This window comes from Malaya genurostris, chromosome 3 (genome assembly GCF_030247185.1).
Source record: "Malaya genurostris strain Urasoe2022 chromosome 3, Malgen_1.1, whole genome shotgun sequence".
NCBI classification, from domain to species: domain Eukaryota; kingdom Metazoa; phylum Arthropoda; class Insecta; order Diptera; family Culicidae; genus Malaya; species Malaya genurostris.
Genome location: NC_080572.1, coordinates 242,257,338 through 242,277,698, shown reverse-complemented (window position 1 = coordinate 242,277,698; position 20,361 = coordinate 242,257,338). Strand labels below are relative to the sequence as shown.

General features: G+C 37.0%; 1 protein-coding gene across 15 annotated transcripts in view; it reads right to left on the bottom strand.

Annotated features, from left to right (window-relative positions):
* Nucleotides 1-20,361, bottom strand: part of LOC131434830 (GTP cyclohydrolase 1) — a 78,566-nt gene that overhangs the window by 31,799 nt on the left and 26,406 nt on the right. Inside the window, exons 1-2 of one of the 15 annotated variants that reach the window (XM_058602004.1) lie at nucleotides 13,599-14,188; nucleotides 1,351-1,900 (exon numbers count right to left, since the gene is read on the bottom strand). The exons of 1 other annotated variant lie outside the window; for it this stretch is intronic. In XM_058602004.1, coding sequence (XP_058457987.1) covers nucleotides 1,351-1,711 — 361 coding nt within the window. In that variant the 5' untranslated portion in view covers nucleotides 1,712-1,900; nucleotides 13,599-14,188. Of the gene's footprint in view, nucleotides 1-1,350; nucleotides 8,515-13,598; nucleotides 14,189-20,361 lie in introns of those variants that run through there. 13 more of the 15 variants (XM_058602005.1, XM_058602006.1, XM_058602007.1 and 10 more) reach the window with 13 other exon arrangements.

The window sequence follows — 20,361 nt, the reverse complement described above, 5'->3', positions numbered from 1 at the left end:
AAGTAAGAAAGTAAGAAAGTAAGAAAGTAAGAAAGTAAGAAAGTAAGAAAGTAAGAAAGTAAGAAAGTAAGAAAGTAAGAAAGTAAGAAAGTAAGAAAGTAAGAAAGTAAGAAAGTAAGAAAGTAAGAAAGTAAGAAAGTAAGAAAGTAAGAAAGTAAGAAAGTAAGAAAGTAAGAAAGTAAGAAAGTAAGAAAGTAAGAAAGTAAGAAAGTAAGAAAGTAAGAAAGTAAGAAAGTAAGAAAGTAAGAAAGTAAGAAAGTAAGAAAGTAAGAAAGTAAGAAAGTAAGAAAGTAAGAAAGTAAGAAAGTAAGAAAGTAAGAAAGTAAGAAAGTAAGAAAGTAAGAAAGTAAGAAAGTAAGAAAGTAAGAAAGTAAGAAAGTAAGAAAGTAAGAAAGTAAGAAAGTAAGAAAGTAAGAAAGTAAGAAAGTAAGAAAGTAAGAAAGTAAGAAAGTAAAAAAGTAAGAAAGTAAGAAAGTAAGAAAGTAAGAAAGTAAGAAAGTAAGAAAGTAAGAAAGTAAGAAAGTAAGAAAGTAAGGAAGTTAGAAAGTAAGAATAGTAAGGAAAGAGCTGTTCAAGTTTAGAAGTAACAATCTTAAAAGTTTAAAATATTCGAGAAAAGATAGAAGATAAAAACTTAGAAGTAAAACTTAAAAAATGAACGGAAAGGGGTAAAAAAAAGTTATTGGTTAAAGATAAATTAGAAAAGACAAAAAATAAAAAGTGCAATGTCAATAGTAAAAGGTAAAAGGTAAAAGGTAAAATCGTATAAGGTAATCGGTAAAAAGGAACGATATGAAGGTAGTTTCAAAATGATGAAAATATAACGTAAACGTGAAAGATAACATATTCAGACATGATGTGAACTAACATCCGGACAGTCATGGTGTAACGGAGATTCTCATTCGCTGCAATTTCCAATTGATTTCGGACAGTCAAGTCAAAATAAAATTAATTACTGAATCGCATAGCTTAACCATAAAATTTGTCCGATAACCTTTCGATTCCAGAGACTTCATCCCAGATAACAATGTTCCCCGGCTGCTTTGATGGCATGGCGCATCAACAAATGAAACGTCATTAATCTTTCATAGCAACATAGAAATACAATGTTTGACGTGTGTGCCATGAATTCAAAGCTATGAGCTTCCCGTATCTAAATCTAGAATATAATGACGTGTGTGTATTAAACATTGAATGAATGTGATTGCATAGCAAATTCTACTAATTAATAGAGTGATTGAAACTTGCAAATAACAACAAAACGTGACCTGCCTGACACAAAAACAAAGCAGGAAATAAATGAGAAGCTTCTACGAACAACACCAATAATTACCGTTGCCCGATTGGTACCTGGGGTCAAAATGGTGCGCGGAGTAGTCGGAACGGAATTCCCGCTGGCAAACACCTCACCTGAAAAGCTGGATGTTCTGTTCGGAGCCGGTACGGCCCGGTTCACCTCGGGGCCACCGTTTTCCTGGGCATCCGCTGCTGCCGCATCGTCGTTGTCGTCGTCCACCGATTCCGATTCGGCTTTCCGCAGGCTGCTCGAACGGCGCCGATTCGCAAAGGCGGTCATTCCGCCGGCATGGCCGTTCAGGCTGTTGATCGAACCGTTGCCGTTGATCGAGTTACTGCGCGGAAAGTTTGTGTCGTCGATCTCCTGATTCAGCTCGTCGGCGTTGTCCGAAATTTCGAAGCGATTGACACTCATTCCGGATGACCAGCGCGTGCTTTTGTACTCACAAACAAACAAACAAACAAACAAACAATAGACCTCAACTGGTGTTCTTTTACTCGTTGTTGCGAACTACGAAACACACGAAACTTTGCTTTGGTGACAGGACAGCTAAGACAGACCGGAGATTAACGCAGTGATAATCGAATCGTGGCTGCGAGTGTACTAAAAAACATTCGCGATCGAAGCAGGCTGCTGTCGTGTCGGCGTTCATCGGCCGGCCGAGAGTTGCAAAGTCGTCATAGTCGTCGTCGTCGTTGTTTTTGTTGGACTAACCGATGGTGGAAGGACACGAAGCAATGAACGGCCAGCAACAGTCGCTTGAGATTGTCGATTTGTCGACTACCACCGGCGAGGATGTGAGTAATCAAAACTGAAGAAAATGTTGACTTGTAATCGTGTTTACCCCGAGCCGTCCGGTGATCGCTGAACCGTGACAGGGTGGCGGAGAATGACAAAACAGCACTTCGGAGAGGCCTAAATAAATAGCGACTAAGGATGCGAAACGAGCTGGTTTGCCTTTCGGTTGAGTTGCACGCTTTGGCTGGCCTCCTAATCACAATGATGAGGGGGGAAAGGATCGAAACGGGGGCGGGGTTTGGGCAGTACTCGGGTGTGATAAACTTGTCTTGTTGAAAAAAAAAAATGATAATTGTCAAATGGTAAACTTCTATTTTGATTCGAAGGTTCGAACTTTATGAAAGTGGACATTTTAGTATAATAATAACTCAGTATGATCACACGAATTTCAACTTTCGTGAATGTTGACTGAGCAATACTAGCAAACTTGGCCCACGGTTCGAAAGACCAATTCGACTCAAGATTAATTTTTGGAATAAAACATATGTACTTGTTCAAGCACATTTCTCAAATCAAATCAAAAATCGTTATTTGTGCAAAATTTGTGTCCAAGACAAAGGTGTATGGAATCGATTGGGTCCTCTAAAAAAATTATACGCCGATGAAAATATGAGTCGATTCGGATGAAACTTTACACGTTTTCAGTATGACAAAACATTTATTTTGCACGGATCTGGAGACCAATTTGACTAGAGGCTGCTTTTTTTTGGAAAAGGTGTATGTAGTTTTGCATGCACTTTCTTCAAATCGTGGTAACTCGGAAACTGGAAATTGTACAAAAATGGTTTCCATGAAGAAGCTAATGAAGCACTCTTAAAAAATTAACACTGTAAAAAAAGTTAAACACTTTTTCAAAAACTAAAAAACGTGCTTAATCCACCTAGCGGTGAGATGATACCTTTTTTTATCAATCCGCATGTGTTTTTTGCATGAATATTTTTTGGTGTTTCAGTTTCCGTGACATTATTTTAATGTCCGTCGTTTTAAGTAGCAATTTGAGATTTTAATTTCCACTTTAGAGTTTAGGGTAATTTAAGGTACTTCCAGAGCCGGTATTCAGGAACCAGCATAACCCAAACCGATTCGTATGGCCATATGACGAATAAATTGCAATAGTTTTGAGTCCAACTTTGAAGCTTTTCGGGATTGTCATCTTCTATATCGGTTTAAATTTTAAAAATTCATCCTATAATTCCAGAATTCAATAAAATTGGATTTATTTTAATTTGAATTTTTGTTTCTGGAATTCGATTTGGCTTTTTTGATGTGGAACACATTTTTGTTTTCTATACAGGGGTGCAAATTAGAAACTCAAGAAAAATACACGTAGAAATGTGGTCAGGTTTTAAATACTTACAGCTCAGTCTATTTTGTATCAATTATTAATATTATTTCATCATTTGATAGGAAATATTTCTACGTTTCGATTTGAATGTATCAAGCCACGTATTTTCAATAATAAATTATTGAAATTTTGATTAGTATCGAGCAGTGTCCTATTTAGCTGCTAAAAATCCGGATTTCCCTGTCATAGACGACGGTTTTGAATTAGTAAGCGATGTATCCAAGAGAGAGCATCGCTCTGATTGGTCAATCGATGCAAAAGCGAAGTTGTTGGAAGCATGCGAATCTATAAATAGAAGCGAAATTAAAGCTAACGTTTCAGTCCTACTCCTAGCATGCTAGAGGTAGGTTGTTGCTAGACAGCAAGACAAAAAGTGCCATAAAACGATTTGAAGCTTTAAGGGCTGATGCCAGTTGTTAGCGTAAAAACGTGTCGCTCGCTGTGCGTATTACATTTCTCTCCATGCTCTCTCGTAAATGTATAAAATGACTCTCGATGTGGCCGGGTGGCCAAGAAAGTTTTGATATTTTCGGTTACAAGTTACAAGACTACATCACATAAAATCCAATAAAGCTACCGCTTGTTTGGGAGCCTTGCTGAGCCAATTTTATTTCTCTCTCATGTTTAGTTACGTTACCAGGATACAAGAGCAGAAAAAAATGGTGCCGCCAAAGAAACGTACTTACCATTACATAAATAACATTCACTTAATTTTTATCGCGACAACATATATGTTTTTATGCAATAATCGCATCTAAACTAAATTATCTAGACATTGTCAGGATAGATTTTTGATCCATGCTTTTGAAGGCGAGATATTTAATGAACAAGTTGAAAGTTGCCGTTTTCAGCTATGCAACTCTTCCTTCAGAAAAAAGACTTTCCCGACCGCTAAAGTCAAACAATCATTCTGAAATTTTCACAGAATAATCTAAACTAGTTTTCTAAGAGATTGTCAGTTGGGTTTTTTTTTATATTCGTCACCGTTTCTGAGAAAATAAGATTTGAAGCGTGAAAATAGCCCTTTAAAACGCCCTAAAACACACTGGCCTCAGCCCTTAATTGGAATGCTCTGATCGTGTGTCATGCAAGCTCGGAATTCCATGTTATGTCGTTTCCCCATGAGAAATTGACAACTACTTCTGGATAAATTTTGAGTGTTTAAGATTAATTTTTAATTTATATTAGATGAACTCGATTGATAATGAGAAAAAGTATATCGCTTCAATCGAAATCGCTGAATGGTAGAGAAACTTAACGCTAAAAACACTGCTTGCATAAAAAACTTGAACACAAGCTTGGCGAACAAAGGCTTTATTATCGAAATCGCAAGAATGTACAAAGATATAATTGCATACATTTGGGATAATGGTGTAATTTCGTCGGTTAAAAATCAAATGCAAATCAAGACAAGTGATGTTCGGTGTTGGTTCGGATTTATTGAACTTTTTGATTGTAGATCATTACAATCATGGTTGCTTGTTCCACATCAATGGCTCGAGCAATCCCATGGGGCTGATCCTTGTAGTTTTTGAGAAAATGATTCGATACTGGAACCGGAATTCGAAATTCGGTGTAGGCGATGTCAGACAAATTCACCTGAGTAGCTGTATAGTTTACATTTGACTGAAAATGTTTGAAAATCAGTGTAGACATCTTTGAGAAATCGTAGCGCGAATTAAATTTTTGTGTGCCTTCCGAAACGAAAACTGAATACAACCAAAAATGAAATAAGTTTATTTGGTTATCGACTATCCAAATCTGCCAACCCGATAAACATGATTAATTTATGTGAAATAGACATTTTTATACTAATCACCCTGTATCTCCGAAACCGGATCTGACTCTAGAAGAAACAAGATGTTTTATAGAATCTTAAAACTTTTCATTTGAATCTTAGATCGGTTCAGAAATCTACGAGAAAAATAGAAAAATGAGTTACACAGTTTTAATTTCGTTTCACATATCATCCTGTAGTTCCGGAATCAGAGGTCGGAGCCAAACATAATTCAGCAACCTTATTTGGGAGTATACAACTTTTCATATGAATCTGAGTTTGTAGAAAACAGTTGAGTCATCTTCGAAAAAATTGACACACGCATTTGCTGATCTCGACGAACTGATTCGAATGGTATATGGCTGTTATGTTCTTCCAGCATTCACTGCTGTAAGTAGTTTAAATCAATATAATTATGGAATTGCTTTCAACTCGACAATTCTGCCATCATCTGGTTTACATGTGGCATATTCGAACGATTATGTTGCCAAAAACGAACCGTGCTAGAATCGGTTCGAGGCAAAATATCATGCTGTACACAGTCTTTTGGGTACTTAGAAGCAATTGTATGTAACAGTATAAAAAATCGTGTTTTACGTTGCTCCCAAGCATTTCTTTGCCAGACAGCGCTCAAAACTCCTACTGCTGGAATAGGAAGAAAAGTCGTTTACACAAAAATTTCGATATCTCCGTTAAAAATGGACGGATTTTAACAATCTATGGCTTGTTGGATAGGCATTACCGTGCGGGATCTAAGTCTGAAAATATATTCTGTTTTTAAGGTCAATTGTGACAGATACTGTCAAAAAACTGAAAATGTTGACATAAAACTTAGTATAACTCAAAAAGTAAACATCCGATCTCAAAACCATTCAATAACGTTTTGGGTGACGGGGAGACCTTTCATTTGCGACTAGTTTTATAAAAATCGGTCCAGCCATCTCTGAGATCTCGACCTCTTAGTTGACAACACACACACACGGACATTTGCTCAGTTCGTCGAGCTGAATCGATTGGTATATGACATTCGGCCCTTCGGACCTCGGAAAATTTTTCTTAAGTTTGAGCGAATTCTATACCTATTTTTTATGTTTATAAAAAAAGGTAAAAACCTAAGCAAACATTTTTGAAGTTACTATTTCTTTTGCAAATTTTTCCCCAGAATCGATTTATGGTAGTTAGAAGAACCGCAAAATTCACTATCATGCCCGTTTTGCTCCAATTCCTCTTTTTCTGACTTTACTTCGAAAACTAACTGTGAAACTCGGGAAAAAATTGAATTCGACCAATAGGACGGTATTCCTGACATGTTTATAAGTAAGATAAATGGATTGTTTTTAATAAGATTGATCGCAAAGAACTGTATTCTGTTTTACCCCCAGTCATCTTCTTCCAAGAATTTACAGAAAAGAAAAGTTCTACTGATCGGTGTTTGGACCAATTATGGTTAAACAATGTCAAACTATGTTTCGCATATAACCTCAAAAAATAATGAACAGATAGTCTCCATGATCGCATGCTTCGCGCTACATTTACCCCAATTTTCAGATTTACAATCCCGAAGTAGATCCAATATGACCTAACAATATTTGTTCATAACTTCAGTGATCCAAGTACACATAAGGGGAATGACAGCACACCGAAACCTTCATTTAAGAACTAAACGGGGGTTCGTAAAAAGAGGTAGTTCGTAAAAAAAAGTTTACGTTATTTGAGATTTGGTTCGTAAAAAAAATTGTGTGTAATTAATATGGAAACCGCGAATCATACCTTATCATCAAAATAGAACCGGAATTTTCATTTCAAAATTCCCGCGCTTGTCCAATCGGTAAACTTTTATTCTTTCAACGTTGGCAACACTTTTATACACATTCTGTCAAATTTTGACGCATATCGTACGATTAGTTTTTGTTTGGCGTCTATACAAAGAAGTTGAAAAATTTTCGTGTGGCGATTTTTATAATGGATGAAAATTTAGAACAACGTGTGTGCATCAAATTTTGTGTTGCAAATGGATTTAAGTGTTCCGAAACGTTGAATATGTTAGAAAAGGCTTTTGGTGGATCGTGTCTAGGAAAAAACACAGGCATACGAGTGGTATAAACGCTTCAAAGGTGGTCGTACAAGCTTGGATCCTGATGAGATCCCTGGCCGCCCAACAACATCTGTTACTGAAGAAAACATTGAATCGGCGAAGCAAATCGTGTTGCAAAATCGTTCTGTACCGATTAGAGAGATTGCTGTGTTGTTGGACATCTCTTATGGATCAGCCGAACACATTTTAACTGATGTTTTGGGTTTGAAACGCGTCGCTTCTCGGCTGGTACCAAAAAAGCTGAATTTCATTCAAAAACATCGTCGTGTTGATGTGGCCAAAGAGATGATTTCCAACGCAGATGGTGACCCCACATTCATCGAATGCATCATAACTGGTGATGAGGTGTGGATCTATGAATATGACGTCGAAACCGCACAACAATCGACCGAATGGCGCTTCGAAGGCGAGCCGTTGTTCTAAATTTTCATCCATTATAAAAATTGCCACACGAAAATTTTTCAACTTCTTTGTATAGACGCCAAACAAAAACTAATCGTACGATATGCGTCAAAATTTGACAGAATGTGTATAAAAGTGTTGCGGATGTGAAGAGTAAGTGCAAAAAAATGATGTTTGGGCTCGTTTCAAAATCCAAGATGGCGGCTCTTAAATCCAAGATGGCGACTTCCGGTTTGTTGATATTCCTTGAAACCCCATTCAATACGGGTACTTTCGGAAAGAGATTGAAAAGTAGACGTCGGAAAATGAGATTTGAGATGGTTTTGAAATGCAAAACAGTGACTTCCAGTTTATTGGTATTTTTTGAAAGTTTTTGCCATTTTCCTTGAACTTGGTATTCTTGTAGAACACCATACCGGAAGTCACCTCATTGAATTTTGAAACGAGCTCAAACATCGTTTATTGGTATCCAATATATTTCGGAAATTTCTTTGTTTTAAGGGTTTATAAGGCATATCGACAAATCGGAGGATGTTATATTGGAATTCGAGACGACACCAAACATAGTTTTGCGGCATCTGTTTATTAAATACTTTCCAAAAATACCCACAATGTTAATGTTTTAAAGGAATATCGATAAACCGGTAGTCGCCATCTTGCATTTCCAAAATACTTCAAACATAATTTTTCGGAATCTACTCTTTAAACCCGTTCCAAAAATACCCATATTGTATTAACAGTTCGGCTGAAAAGTTCGTATCGTTTAATAGAAACACACATTTTTTTGCCAAAATTCGTTTTTATTATTCAACATAATTGCCATCAGAGGCGATACAGCGATTATAGCGATCTTCCAATTTTTCGATACCATTTTTGTAGTACGATTTGTCCTTTGCCTCGAAATAGGCCTTAGTTTCAGCGATTACCTCTTCATTGCTTCTAAATTTTTTACCAGCGAGCATTCTCTTGAGGTCTGAGAACAGGAAAAAGTCACTGGGGGCCAAATCTGGAGAATACGGTGGATGATGGAGCAATTCGAAGCCCAATTCGCTCAATTTCAGCATGATTTTCATCGACTTGTGACACGGTGCATTGTCTTGATGAAACAAAACTTTTTTCTTCTACAAATGAGGCCGTTTTTTTTTGAAATTTCGTCCTTCAAACGCTCTAATAACGCTATATAATAGTCACTGTTGATGGTTTTTCCCTTTTCAAGGTAGTCGATGAAAATCATACCATGCGAATCCCAAAATACAGACGCCATAACCTTACCGGCCGATTGTTGAGTCTTTCCACGCTTTGGGTTCGGTTCATCGCGTGCAGTCCACTCAGCTGACTGTCGATTGGACTCCGGAGTGAAGTGATGGAGCCATGTTTCGTCCATTGTTATATATCGACGAAAAAAATTGGTTTTATTTCTATATAACAGCTCCAAACACTGCTCAGAATCATCAATTCGTTGTTGTTTTTGATCGATCGAAACAGGTTCGTAAAAAATGTTTACGTTATTTGGGATTTGGTTCGTAAAAAGAGGTAACGTATAAAAAGTGTTCGTAAACGGAGGTTTGGGTGTTACTAGTCCGTTTAATACCGCTGACAGACATGTGATTTCCGTACAATGATTTCTGTACAACGTTTGTACGCGTACAACAATGAGGTGACAGACATGTTTATGTTTGGTCGCCGAAGAAAAGAGTACTAGATTGTTGAAAAAAAAGTTTGGCGCGCAACGAGATATTTTGTGTGGAAATTTCACATGCATACTTAATGCATGTGATTCGTCATTTCGAACCACGTGCTTAAATGGGTATCAAAATTATTGCTTACTAATGTCGTTTTCGCTTGAAAAAACTGAAACTGACCCTAGGTAGTTTCATCAACCAAACACTTTTCACGAAACTGTGTTGATTTCGCACTTGGCAACGAGGGTTTGAGTAAAACTGATTTAAAAACCAGGTTCGAAACTGACTCGATTTTCAGTTCAACAACGTTGAAACTAGGTTCGAAACTGACTTCAAACAAACGGTTTGACAGCAGTTAGGGTGGAAACTGGTTTAGGTTTGGCCACAAGCAAACACGGCATAAATGACTCAATGACTGTTCTAGAAAACCGTTGTAGGCAGGAGAAGAAGTTTTGATATCATTTACCAGTTGAATTTGCTGAATAATCGGTACAGGTCCACTGAACTTCGATCTGTCATAATTCTAAGGACTTCTTCATCATTCAATACCGACGTTCGGCGAAATTTACAAAACAATTCTAAAAATATGTAAACGTCTTGACCCGTAAAGTATTACAATTTTTTGGTAAAAGGAAGGAGCATTATTGTTTTCAAAACATATTTTTATCCGATTAATTTATTTATTTGCGTGTGATGAATGAATTGAATTACATTTGCTCTCCAGAAATAATTTATGCAAATAACACGAATCAAATATCTTTGGGATGCAATTCAGTATAATATGGGATCACCCTTCATATTTTTAGAGTGCTGAAATAAAAATTTGAATATATTCACTAAATGAAAAATTACCGCTAGGAATCAGTATTTCCTATTTTTCGCATGCAATCAATTCGTACCACTATTTTTTCTCTACAAATCTAAAAATTTTCACAGATTTACGTCCGAAAATGATGTTATTTGACAGATCTGTATTTCTGCTGAATGTATAGTGATGGATACTGAAATCCTTCATTATTTTTTAATAATTTTCCGAATATTGGTAGAACTATCACTGAGTTCGTCAAGAGAAATGACATTTCAGAGTTCACAGACCGTGTCAGTAAATAATAAATAACCGTAACTTTTACATAGGAGTTGGAAAAATTTTACGTATCTTTCAGTGAAAATAATATTTTACAGATCGTTGCCGCAAAAATTATTACCGAACACAAAAATAGAATTTTTTTGTGTATAAGAAACTGCTTCAAAGTTTGTTCTGTCGAGTTAATGAATAATTCCATAAAATGGGTTGTTCAGAATAGAAATCTGTGCATTTGTTCAATTTTCGCTGCACAGAAGTATTTCATATTTTCACATTAATCTTTGGTGAAGTTTTTTTTTCTTTTGGAGCTAAAGTGAGTGTGTGTCAAATTCCGTTGATTGTAGGTCAAGTAATCAGAAAAATAATGGAGAGAAACGTTGACCACTAAGTTTTTTGACTAGAGAGACTTCTGACTAGATGAGGTTCGACGGGTCAGCTAGTATTATATAAAATATGAAAGACTAACTAGCTCAGCTATTCGACTATCAGCTGGCAAGAGAAGATTTGCAAAAAAAAACTTGCTTCTTTGCGGGTATAAAAGAAAACATCTGCGTGTTTTAGTGTACACTGAAATAAAAATCTTTTTTATATTCATTAGATTCGCTATATGAATCGTATGCATCGCATAACTCATTGAAGCCATATGGAAATTTATGTTTTTTATTAAGAATGTAATGTACATGAAGTCCAAATTAGTGTAATAATAATGAATTGATAAGAATATCACATACAATTTATATGAAAACTCGATAGAACTTATCCCATTTCGTTCTTCAACAGATCGGCTGAAAAGTTCGTATCGTTTCTATGAGAGGGCGCTACTAGAATTAAATCCATACCGTTTTCAGTTAGTACCAACCTTCAACAGATACGTGTATAAATTTGACAGCTGTCTGATTATTAGTTTGTGAGATATTGCATTTTGAGTGAAGCTACTTTTGTTATTGTGAAAAAAATGGAAAAAAAGGAATTTCGTGTGTTGATGAAACACTACTTTTTGATGAAAAAAAGTGCCGCCGATACCAAAAAATGGCTTGATGAGTGTTATCCAGACTCTGCACCGGGCGAAGCAACAATTCGTAAGTGGTGTGCAAAATTTCGTACTGGTCATATGAGCACCGAAGACGATGAACGCAGTGGACGTCCAAAAAAAGCTGTTACCGATGAAAACGTGAAAAAAATCCACAAAATTATTTCCAATGACCGTAAAGTGAAGTTGATCGAGATAGCTGACACCCTAAAGATATCAAAGGAATGTGTTGGACATATTATTCACGAATATTTGGATATGAGAAAGCTTTGTGCAAAATGGGTGCCGCGTGAGCTCACAATCGATCAAAAACAACAACGAATTGATGATTCTGAGCAGTGTTTGGAGCTGTTGAATTGCTCCCTCATCCACCGTATTCTCCAGATTCGGCCCCCAGTGACTTTTTCCTGTTCTCAGACCTCAAGAGAATGCTTGCTGGTAAAAAATTTAGAAGCAATGAAGAGGTAATCGCTACAACAAAAATGGTATCGAAAAGTTGGAAGATCGCTATAATCGCTGTATCGCCTCTGATGGCAATTATGTTGAATAATAAAAACGAATTTTGGCAAAAAAATGTGTGTTTCTATTAAACGATACGAACTTTTCAGCCGAACTGTTATGTGGTGAGTCCTCGATAATCATCAGCTGCTTCAGGCAGTTCACCTGGGATTTTTGCATCATAAAGCAATTCATAATCGCAGAAACGTTAGCTCTTTCAACTCCCATTAAGGATATATTTACGAATCATGAAATAATAAGGTATATTCCATTTTTTTTTCCATTACAGACTTGTGAAATGATTTATTTATTATTTATTAGCTTTGGAGTCACACTTTTTTACCGTTAATACCAAAAAGTGCTTCCAGGGATTCACCAGTAGTAATGCTCGAATCCTGAAAGAACAGCGCGATAACAGAAAATCACCGATAGACGTAAGTGTAATAACGAAATTACTATGAAATGATAAAAATAAATAACAAAGTTTTTATAATAATGCAACTATCTTTTATTGCAGCTTTTGATTTCTCTTAATATAACAAGCCCATTGTTTTTAACAATATTGCATATTCGCATCACTTGTTTAATTCAATAGTAATCATTTGATCTATATATTACGGGTATATGGAACTATAATGGCCTGCATTAAAGGCTATTTATAAATGTTATGCACTTTATAAATTGTCCCAATATATGTTGTTTGATTATCTAATAGTTGTTATAGGGGGTGCTAATAAATTTTATTGAATCTGGAAATTCCATTCGCTATATGAAATTCTTATGAAAATAACTTTAAGAAAAGTTTTATGTTTTATATGATTATCTTATATGTTTGACATGATATTGATACATCATGTAATTTTCATTGGAATTTCCAATAGTGCAAATATATTAGAATCTCATATAATGTGAAAATGAGAATTTAGCTCAGTGTAGAGTACTTTGACTAGAAAATTTTGAAAACTCTCAGTGAGAAATAAATTTCAATTAATAAAACGTGCTAACAATCGAAAAATTTTAAAAATACTTCGAATTTGAAACCAAATTGTTCGAAGCTTTTAATAAAACTTTTCCTAGAACTCATTACTGAGTATATACGATCAAAGAAAAGAACTCACTTTTTAGTTTCATTATACAAATAGTCTCAACTGCCAGAAGAAAGGTCTAGCTCTTTGATGTTAATTCAGTTTTTTGCTGTTCTATTCTACAAAAGAGACTCTAACAGAGCAAAATTGTCGTCCTCCCTCAAGGCGGAATCAATTACCCAGATGGACCGGTCACTATCGTAAGGCTCCTGCAAGCAGTCAGTCATTAATCCACTTTTGCATCAGAATTTCAAATGCAACAGGTTTTTCCCAGTGCCAGTTGTCAGACCGTCTCGCTCACTCACTCACTCACTCACTCATTCGAACGCCTTCAGTCTTGCATTGCTGCTTCGTGTAATGGATTCCTTAGCCCAAACCCTCCCCCAAACCGAACAAATCCGTGTGCAAATATGACTGAAATTGACTGCGGACAGAGAGGCGTCGTCGTTTTTTGTCACTCTCGGTCGGTCGGTCGGTCGGTCGATAAACACTTTTAAATACATACAAAAACCAACTGTTGCCGATTCGGTGGACGCAGTGAGAAGGGCCAAACTGGCGCCACCTGTTGATGGTGACTGTTTTTTCCGACACAAGCTCTGCGTTCAACGTCCAACAAGACCACAGCCGAACTTGGATTTCGCGACAACTGATTGAATGGCTGACTGACTGGAAGCGAAAGGCGGCTGCACTTGACCGTTCCAAGGACTTGACTTTGAACTGTTTAATCGAATGTCACCCCGCGTCCCGCGGCCGTGCAGGTAGGGGATTGTTTTTTTTTTTTTTCAGAAAGGAAGTTTTTCGTGAACGAACTTGAATTTTTAGTTTCCGCCGAGAATCACTCGAATTGCACACACTCACTTGGCACTGTAACTAGTGTTCCGCTGATATCGATTGTTCTCTCGGTATCGAGGTTTGGACAAAACGGGGAAACGGGCTTAACTTGTGGTTTGTCCCACGGGGACAGGAGGTGCAGGAGGTGATGAAAGGAATAGGAAAAGGACCACTGAAAACACTCACGCGTCGTCCGAGTCGGGCCCGATAGGTCTAAATTTGTGCACCAAAGTAGTCCAACTGAAATGTCCCTGCTCGAGGCGTGCGCATTTATATGTCTGTGTGTTGTTTAATGTCTGCCATGTTCGCAGCAGCAGCAGAAGAGCCTGCTTGGATTGTTGGAATCACACGGACCTACCTTCCTCCCTACGACGCAGTCATCTCTTTTGCTGGGGGTGGGCGAGACAGTGTTGCCGGTCGGTTCGGTGTTTGCTAAGTTTGCTGAGCAGTGAGATTTGTAATCGGTTATGTAATCAATAAGAAACTGACTTTTTACGGGAACTTGTGGAACATCTGTTCCTATTAATTCCAGGCTTGATTATGAAGAAATTGCTGCATATTATTGGTACGAACTATTGTTCATCGAAAACCTTTTTTTTCCCCTATACTGGAAATATTAGTATTTTTCGACTGTCTGTAATTCTCAATTTTTCTCTTCGATTTCTTAGAACTATAAGGTCGTTGAGCGAAACGTCTGGTTTGGAATGTAAGGAGACTGGTTAATGTTTCAATTTGTTTAGAGCCTAGAAACATGTACCGACTTATCCGTACCATGCCCAACACTCCTTCGAGTTTGAATACCTAAAACCCAACTAACACCAAATGCAAATTTATGAAGCCCTTACACAACCCATCGGGTACAGGTTCAGGTCGGCTTTCGGGTGCAAATACTAGAGTATTTATGAAGATCGTTCGTAAACAGATTCTATAAAAATAGAAAGTTTGCTATTTTAACTACACACGTAGAAAAAAAAAACCGTGTAAATTTACGTCTTCTGAGACCAACATAACATGAGTTCGTAATCAATGGAGCGTCGCAGTTTACGTGGAAAAACTTTCAATATTGTGTCTAAAATGTCATGACATGCCTTGAAATAAAAAAAAAATACTGATAGCAACCGCCGCGTCTTGAATCGAGAATCATTAGATCACAAAGTGCGTCTGTTATTCGAGTGAGCCACAGAAGCATATATCTGCTAGACTGATGAAAGTTGCATTTCAGTTCGCACAGTCGCATCTGCTAGCCGAATGCAAGTTACAGTCGACACCAGCAAAATTCAAGCTGGTCTAACATTAAGTCATTACAAATGACTTTCTCCTTCATTTGACAAATTAGGTCTTTACGAATTACATCGTACGAGGGATTAAGTCAGCTGTAAAATTCAATTTTGTGTGTAGTGCACATCATTTGAAAACGAAAACTTCGAACCGGGACCAGGCGCGAACCAAGAATTTTTTTTTTGGAGGGGGTTTCAGAACATGAAGATTAATTTCCATACGCATGGAAATATGTACATAATTACTTGGAAATGTTTTGAATGAAGTCGTCTAAGACACCTATCTTGTTACATATGGACGGTTGGCAGGGAGCATGATTATCGACAACAACAGTTTTGTGTAGGATTTGTCATTATTCATTTCAAAAAATTGGTAAAAATGTCTGGTCCTTTTTAGAAGATAGTCTAGATCTATTTTGGAAAAATAAAGCTTTTTGTGGTAAAGGCTTTATGCTGCCAACTTCGAATACAATTTTGCGCGAAATTCGCTTATTCAAATTCTATACTGAAAAAAATCGGTTTTCAAAATTTAAAGTCATTTTACAACGAAAGAACACCACATTCGATTTCAATGAAACTTTGTCCCAAGGTAGGTTCTTATGTTCCCTTGCCAACCGTCCATGTACTGTAAGTCGGGCAGTTTTAGGAAAAAAAAATGTTTAAGAATCAAACTTTTCCTTGTCCATTACTGATACTTTTTGCCAATAACGAGCAACCAGTATTCTGTAAACTCTCCTCTCAAATTGAGATTCATTAAATTCTTGGATGATAATGACTTTCAGTTGAGCTTTTTGTAAATTGATTTCAAATTTTTAAGTCGATTTTTTTCAGTGTAGGACTCGATAAGAATATTTTCAGTATTTTTATTAGAAAATTTGACTGATTTTGTGGAAAGCAATAGTCTAATACTTTTTTGTAGCACTTTTTCATCATTCTCGACAATTTTTTTAAACGTTTAGCCCTTTTCGAAAGACAGTCTGAATCAATTTTGGAAAGACAAACTGTGCAAAGCGACTTTTTGGGACAAAGTCTACATATCCGGAAAGTATCATTCAAAATTCGCCATATTTGTTGTCTTCTAACGAAAGTATTTAAGGACTTCATTTGAATATTTTATTGTAAGTAAAGTGAGTAATTTCACTAAAAATATTAGAAAAATGAATAACCTCTTTTCTGTGACGACAATGTAATTTCTAGGTTTTCAAATTTTTTATCATTAAATTGACAATTAAGCAGCGAATAATGAAAATTAGTTTTAATCAGTATGAAAATGTTTCATAAATATTACGAGGGTTGTTGCTTATGTATTTAGCAGTGCTGTAAAACTTCATTCAATTCAATTGAAACTGAATGTGGAACACATTGACGATCTCTCTAATGCAGTAAACTTCACTCTCTGACACACACAATGTTTGCTGACGGCCCGAACGGGCAGCATTCAGGTATCACTCGTTTCTCTTCAATCGAGGCTCAGTTTAACCACCGTCAGTTGATCTCTCGAAGTAACAAAATATCTCTTTCAATAGTGTGAGAGCGGTCTTCAAATGAGGTTCATGTAAACATTCGAATTGGTTCAAGATAATAGATGAAAGACAAACCAGATAGCTGAAATATCAATCACAGAATACACATAAATTAATTGTTTCCTCCTTCAGTTTTCATTTTCAGCACTTTACTCCATTTAGAACTCTATAAATTCGAACTTGCTCACTACCAAGAGCGAAGACAATGAAGCAGCTAGACTACTTGGCACTTGAAACTGAGCAAGCAAAACATCAAATGACTATCAACGATTAATCAACTGACGATGAATTCCGGGAGCTTCACTTGAAAATGGCAGCAAAAGTCAAATGAATTAGTAGGGATATGCTGACGGTGAGCGGCCATAAATTTCATTTTCATCTTATATTATTCGATTGAAAATGAAATTTTACCGCACTGGTATTTAGCCTAAACATGAAAACAGTATTATATTTGATCGGAAATTGTTTTATTGATTCGAAAAATATTCCCCTAGACAATTAATACACTTTTTCTTGCACTTAAACCAATTTTAATCACCTTTTTATCCACTCTTCTTGAGGTACCCCCAAACATGATTTTTTAATGCTTCAACAGCTTCTTCTGAGTATTCTACAAAACAATATTTTCTATAGAAGCATGCTGTAGATTCAAGGGTGGGGCATAATGTTCGTAAAGTTACTGTTTGGAGAAAACTAGTAAATCAAAGGAATGAGGTTGTGGCTCTGTATGTTTATACCGTAAATAGCGATATTAGCACTGCCGAATGTTAGTTACTAGGTTACAATCGACCATTCGATGTTTTTTACGGATAAAATGCTTATATAGTGGAAGCGAAACCTCACATATAATCAGGTGCCTAATTATATTTGAGAGTTTTTCATATTTTCCAGCAAACGACAACTGCCAAACTTGCATAAGGAGTGTATCGATTAGTAGTTAGCAACATTCAAACAGTTATTACTCTGAAATGGCTTAATTTTTTGCAGCGTGTTTTGCGGTGACATGTTTGTTTATATGTCAATAACAGCTGCGCAATCGATTAGTTTCGGTACGGTTTATCGTTTCAATGATGAGTCGAATTGATCCGGAAACGCGGAAGAAAATTCTGCACACTTGGTGCTCAGAAAGTGGTGTCACGTACAACGAAATTGCAAAACGGGTGAAAGTGCACCACACCAGTGTCAAAAATACTATCGAGAAGTTCGGTAAGACCCTTTCCATGAAGGATTTGCCCCGATCCGGTAGGAAAACGGGTCCCAGCCAGCCTGGCTGGGTCTTAAAAGTGGTTGAGTACATCAGGAAAAACCCATCGGCGTCGACGCGGGATTCGGCCAAGCAGCTTAACACCAGCATCGGGATGATTCAACGGATCAAAGTTAGGAACTTCCTGAAAACGTACAAGAAACAGAAGGTGCCGAAAAAGTCCCTGGTACAGCAAGTACAGGCCAAAACAAGAGCGCGAAAACTGTATAACCGGATTCTACAGAATAAACACGGATGCATCCTGATCGACGACGAAACCTACGCCAAGGAAAACTCTCGAGCGCTGCCCGGACCGCAATATTATACGAAATCGGTGTACCAGGACCTGGACGACGCTCACACCACGGTGGCGATGGAAAAGTTTGGGCAGAAGGTGTTGGTTTGGCAAGCAATTTGTACCTGTGATTTTCGGTCGTCGATTTTCTTCACGAAGTGCACAATTAACGCCAAGGTGTACGAGGAAGAATATTTGAAGAAGAGAATGCTGCCACTGTACAGAAAGCATAAGGCTCCTCCTATCTTCTGGCCGGATTTGGCTTCAGTCCACCACGCCAACTCCGTTCTACAGTGGTTGTCAAAAAATAATGTACAATTCGTGGAAAAGAACATCAACCCACCGAACTGCCCGGATCTTCGGCCAATTGAAAGGTATTGGGCAATTGTCAAGCGGCACTTTTGGAAGGAAGGTACAGTGTTCCAAAACACGCAGGAGTTCAAAAAAAAACTGGACAGCTGCTACCAGGAAAGTCACAAAAGTAACTGTGCAGAATTTAATTAAGAATGTCAAGTCCAAAGTGCGAGCGTTTCAAAGAAACTAGAATTTTCTTCAATATAATCAGTGAAATGCATAAAAATGTAATTTTTATACAACATATCGAAAACTGATGTCAAAATATGTTTTATTTTCGCTTTTTTATTCAATAATCAATGTTGCTAACTACTTTTCGATACACTCCTTGAATCCCCTTCAGAACCTTTTGAATCGGATCGTCGCAAAAAAATGGATTGCGTCAGTGCGCCGACAAGCGTCAGTATATTCCCAATGAATCTTGTGTTTTTCGACAAATGCACTGAATGCTGAAGACAGATTATTACTATTTTGAATGAAAATGAAACTTGGTTTGACATTTGAACCGCTTGGATTATTGTTTAATATTTGTGGAACAAATGCATCACGAATTTTCGACAGTGTTTTGGAAACACTTTATTTTAGACTTGAAACATGGATTTCTTGGCCGAGCAAAAAGACGATCCATGACACAATGCCAGTTTCTTTTAAAAATTACCCAAACTGTAGAGCAATTTTTGACTGCACCGGAATGAAGACCGACACTCCTCGTACAAGTCAGGCTTTATTATAAATTTCTTGTTGCAATCAGTCCTTCTGGAATGATAACATTTGTCTCTAAACGGATTTATTGTCAATGAGTCTGGCTTTGTAGATTTAGTGGAGCCTGGAGATGAAATATTGGCTGACAAAGGCTTCCCTCAAATCAAAAATGGGGAACTGAAGTGAGAAAATATAGGCGAAAATGTCCATGTATGCAAAACAAACTTTGTGTATATTGTTCATGCAATGTAAATAAAATTAAAAAATCAAAGAAAAACCCATTTTTAATCCACCTAGTGGTGTAATAATGTTTTTCTCATATTACTCATAACATTATAAATCAAACAATTGTTCATTGAGCTTGAGCTTGAGCGACCACCCCTGATTGCTACTTCGTTACCGATCGGGATTAGCTGAAATTGTACAGGGAGTTCCTAGATGATCCGACCCGGGACTGGTGAATCATCCTTCAATGTACATCTTCTGGTAACCCCAGAATTCATTGATCAGTACCGGCGCCGGCCAGGCCCGAACGTAGATCGTCTAAGGAATGGGAAGGAATGTTAGTCCAACACTTGTAGTTACTAGAGGCGTATATACTACTGCGCATTCCACAAGTGTCACGGGAGAAGGATATTTGTTAGTAAAAATTTCAGTATTGGTATTATTCGCGCGCGACTCAGTATGTTCCGGTTTCAAGATGCTCGGACTAAACTGCACTAAACTCACTGACTGCCCGAGAGAACGTTTCAACAATATCCTATTTTGAAGTCCCGGGGAGTCTTGATTCACAGCTCTTATGCGAGAAAACTAAAGAAAACTTTGCAATACTATCGCGAAAAGAATAAAAACTTCTCTATTTTTTGTAAATGAAATTACGTGATACAAAATAAACGAGTGAATAGGATTTAGACAAAATAGTTGATTCATTGCATTTTCATATTCTAAACAGTTGTTATAAAATCATTTTAAATCACCAAATAAAGGTCAACAGATTTTACATGCGTCTTGATTCTTTATTATTTCCGATTTATTATTTTAAT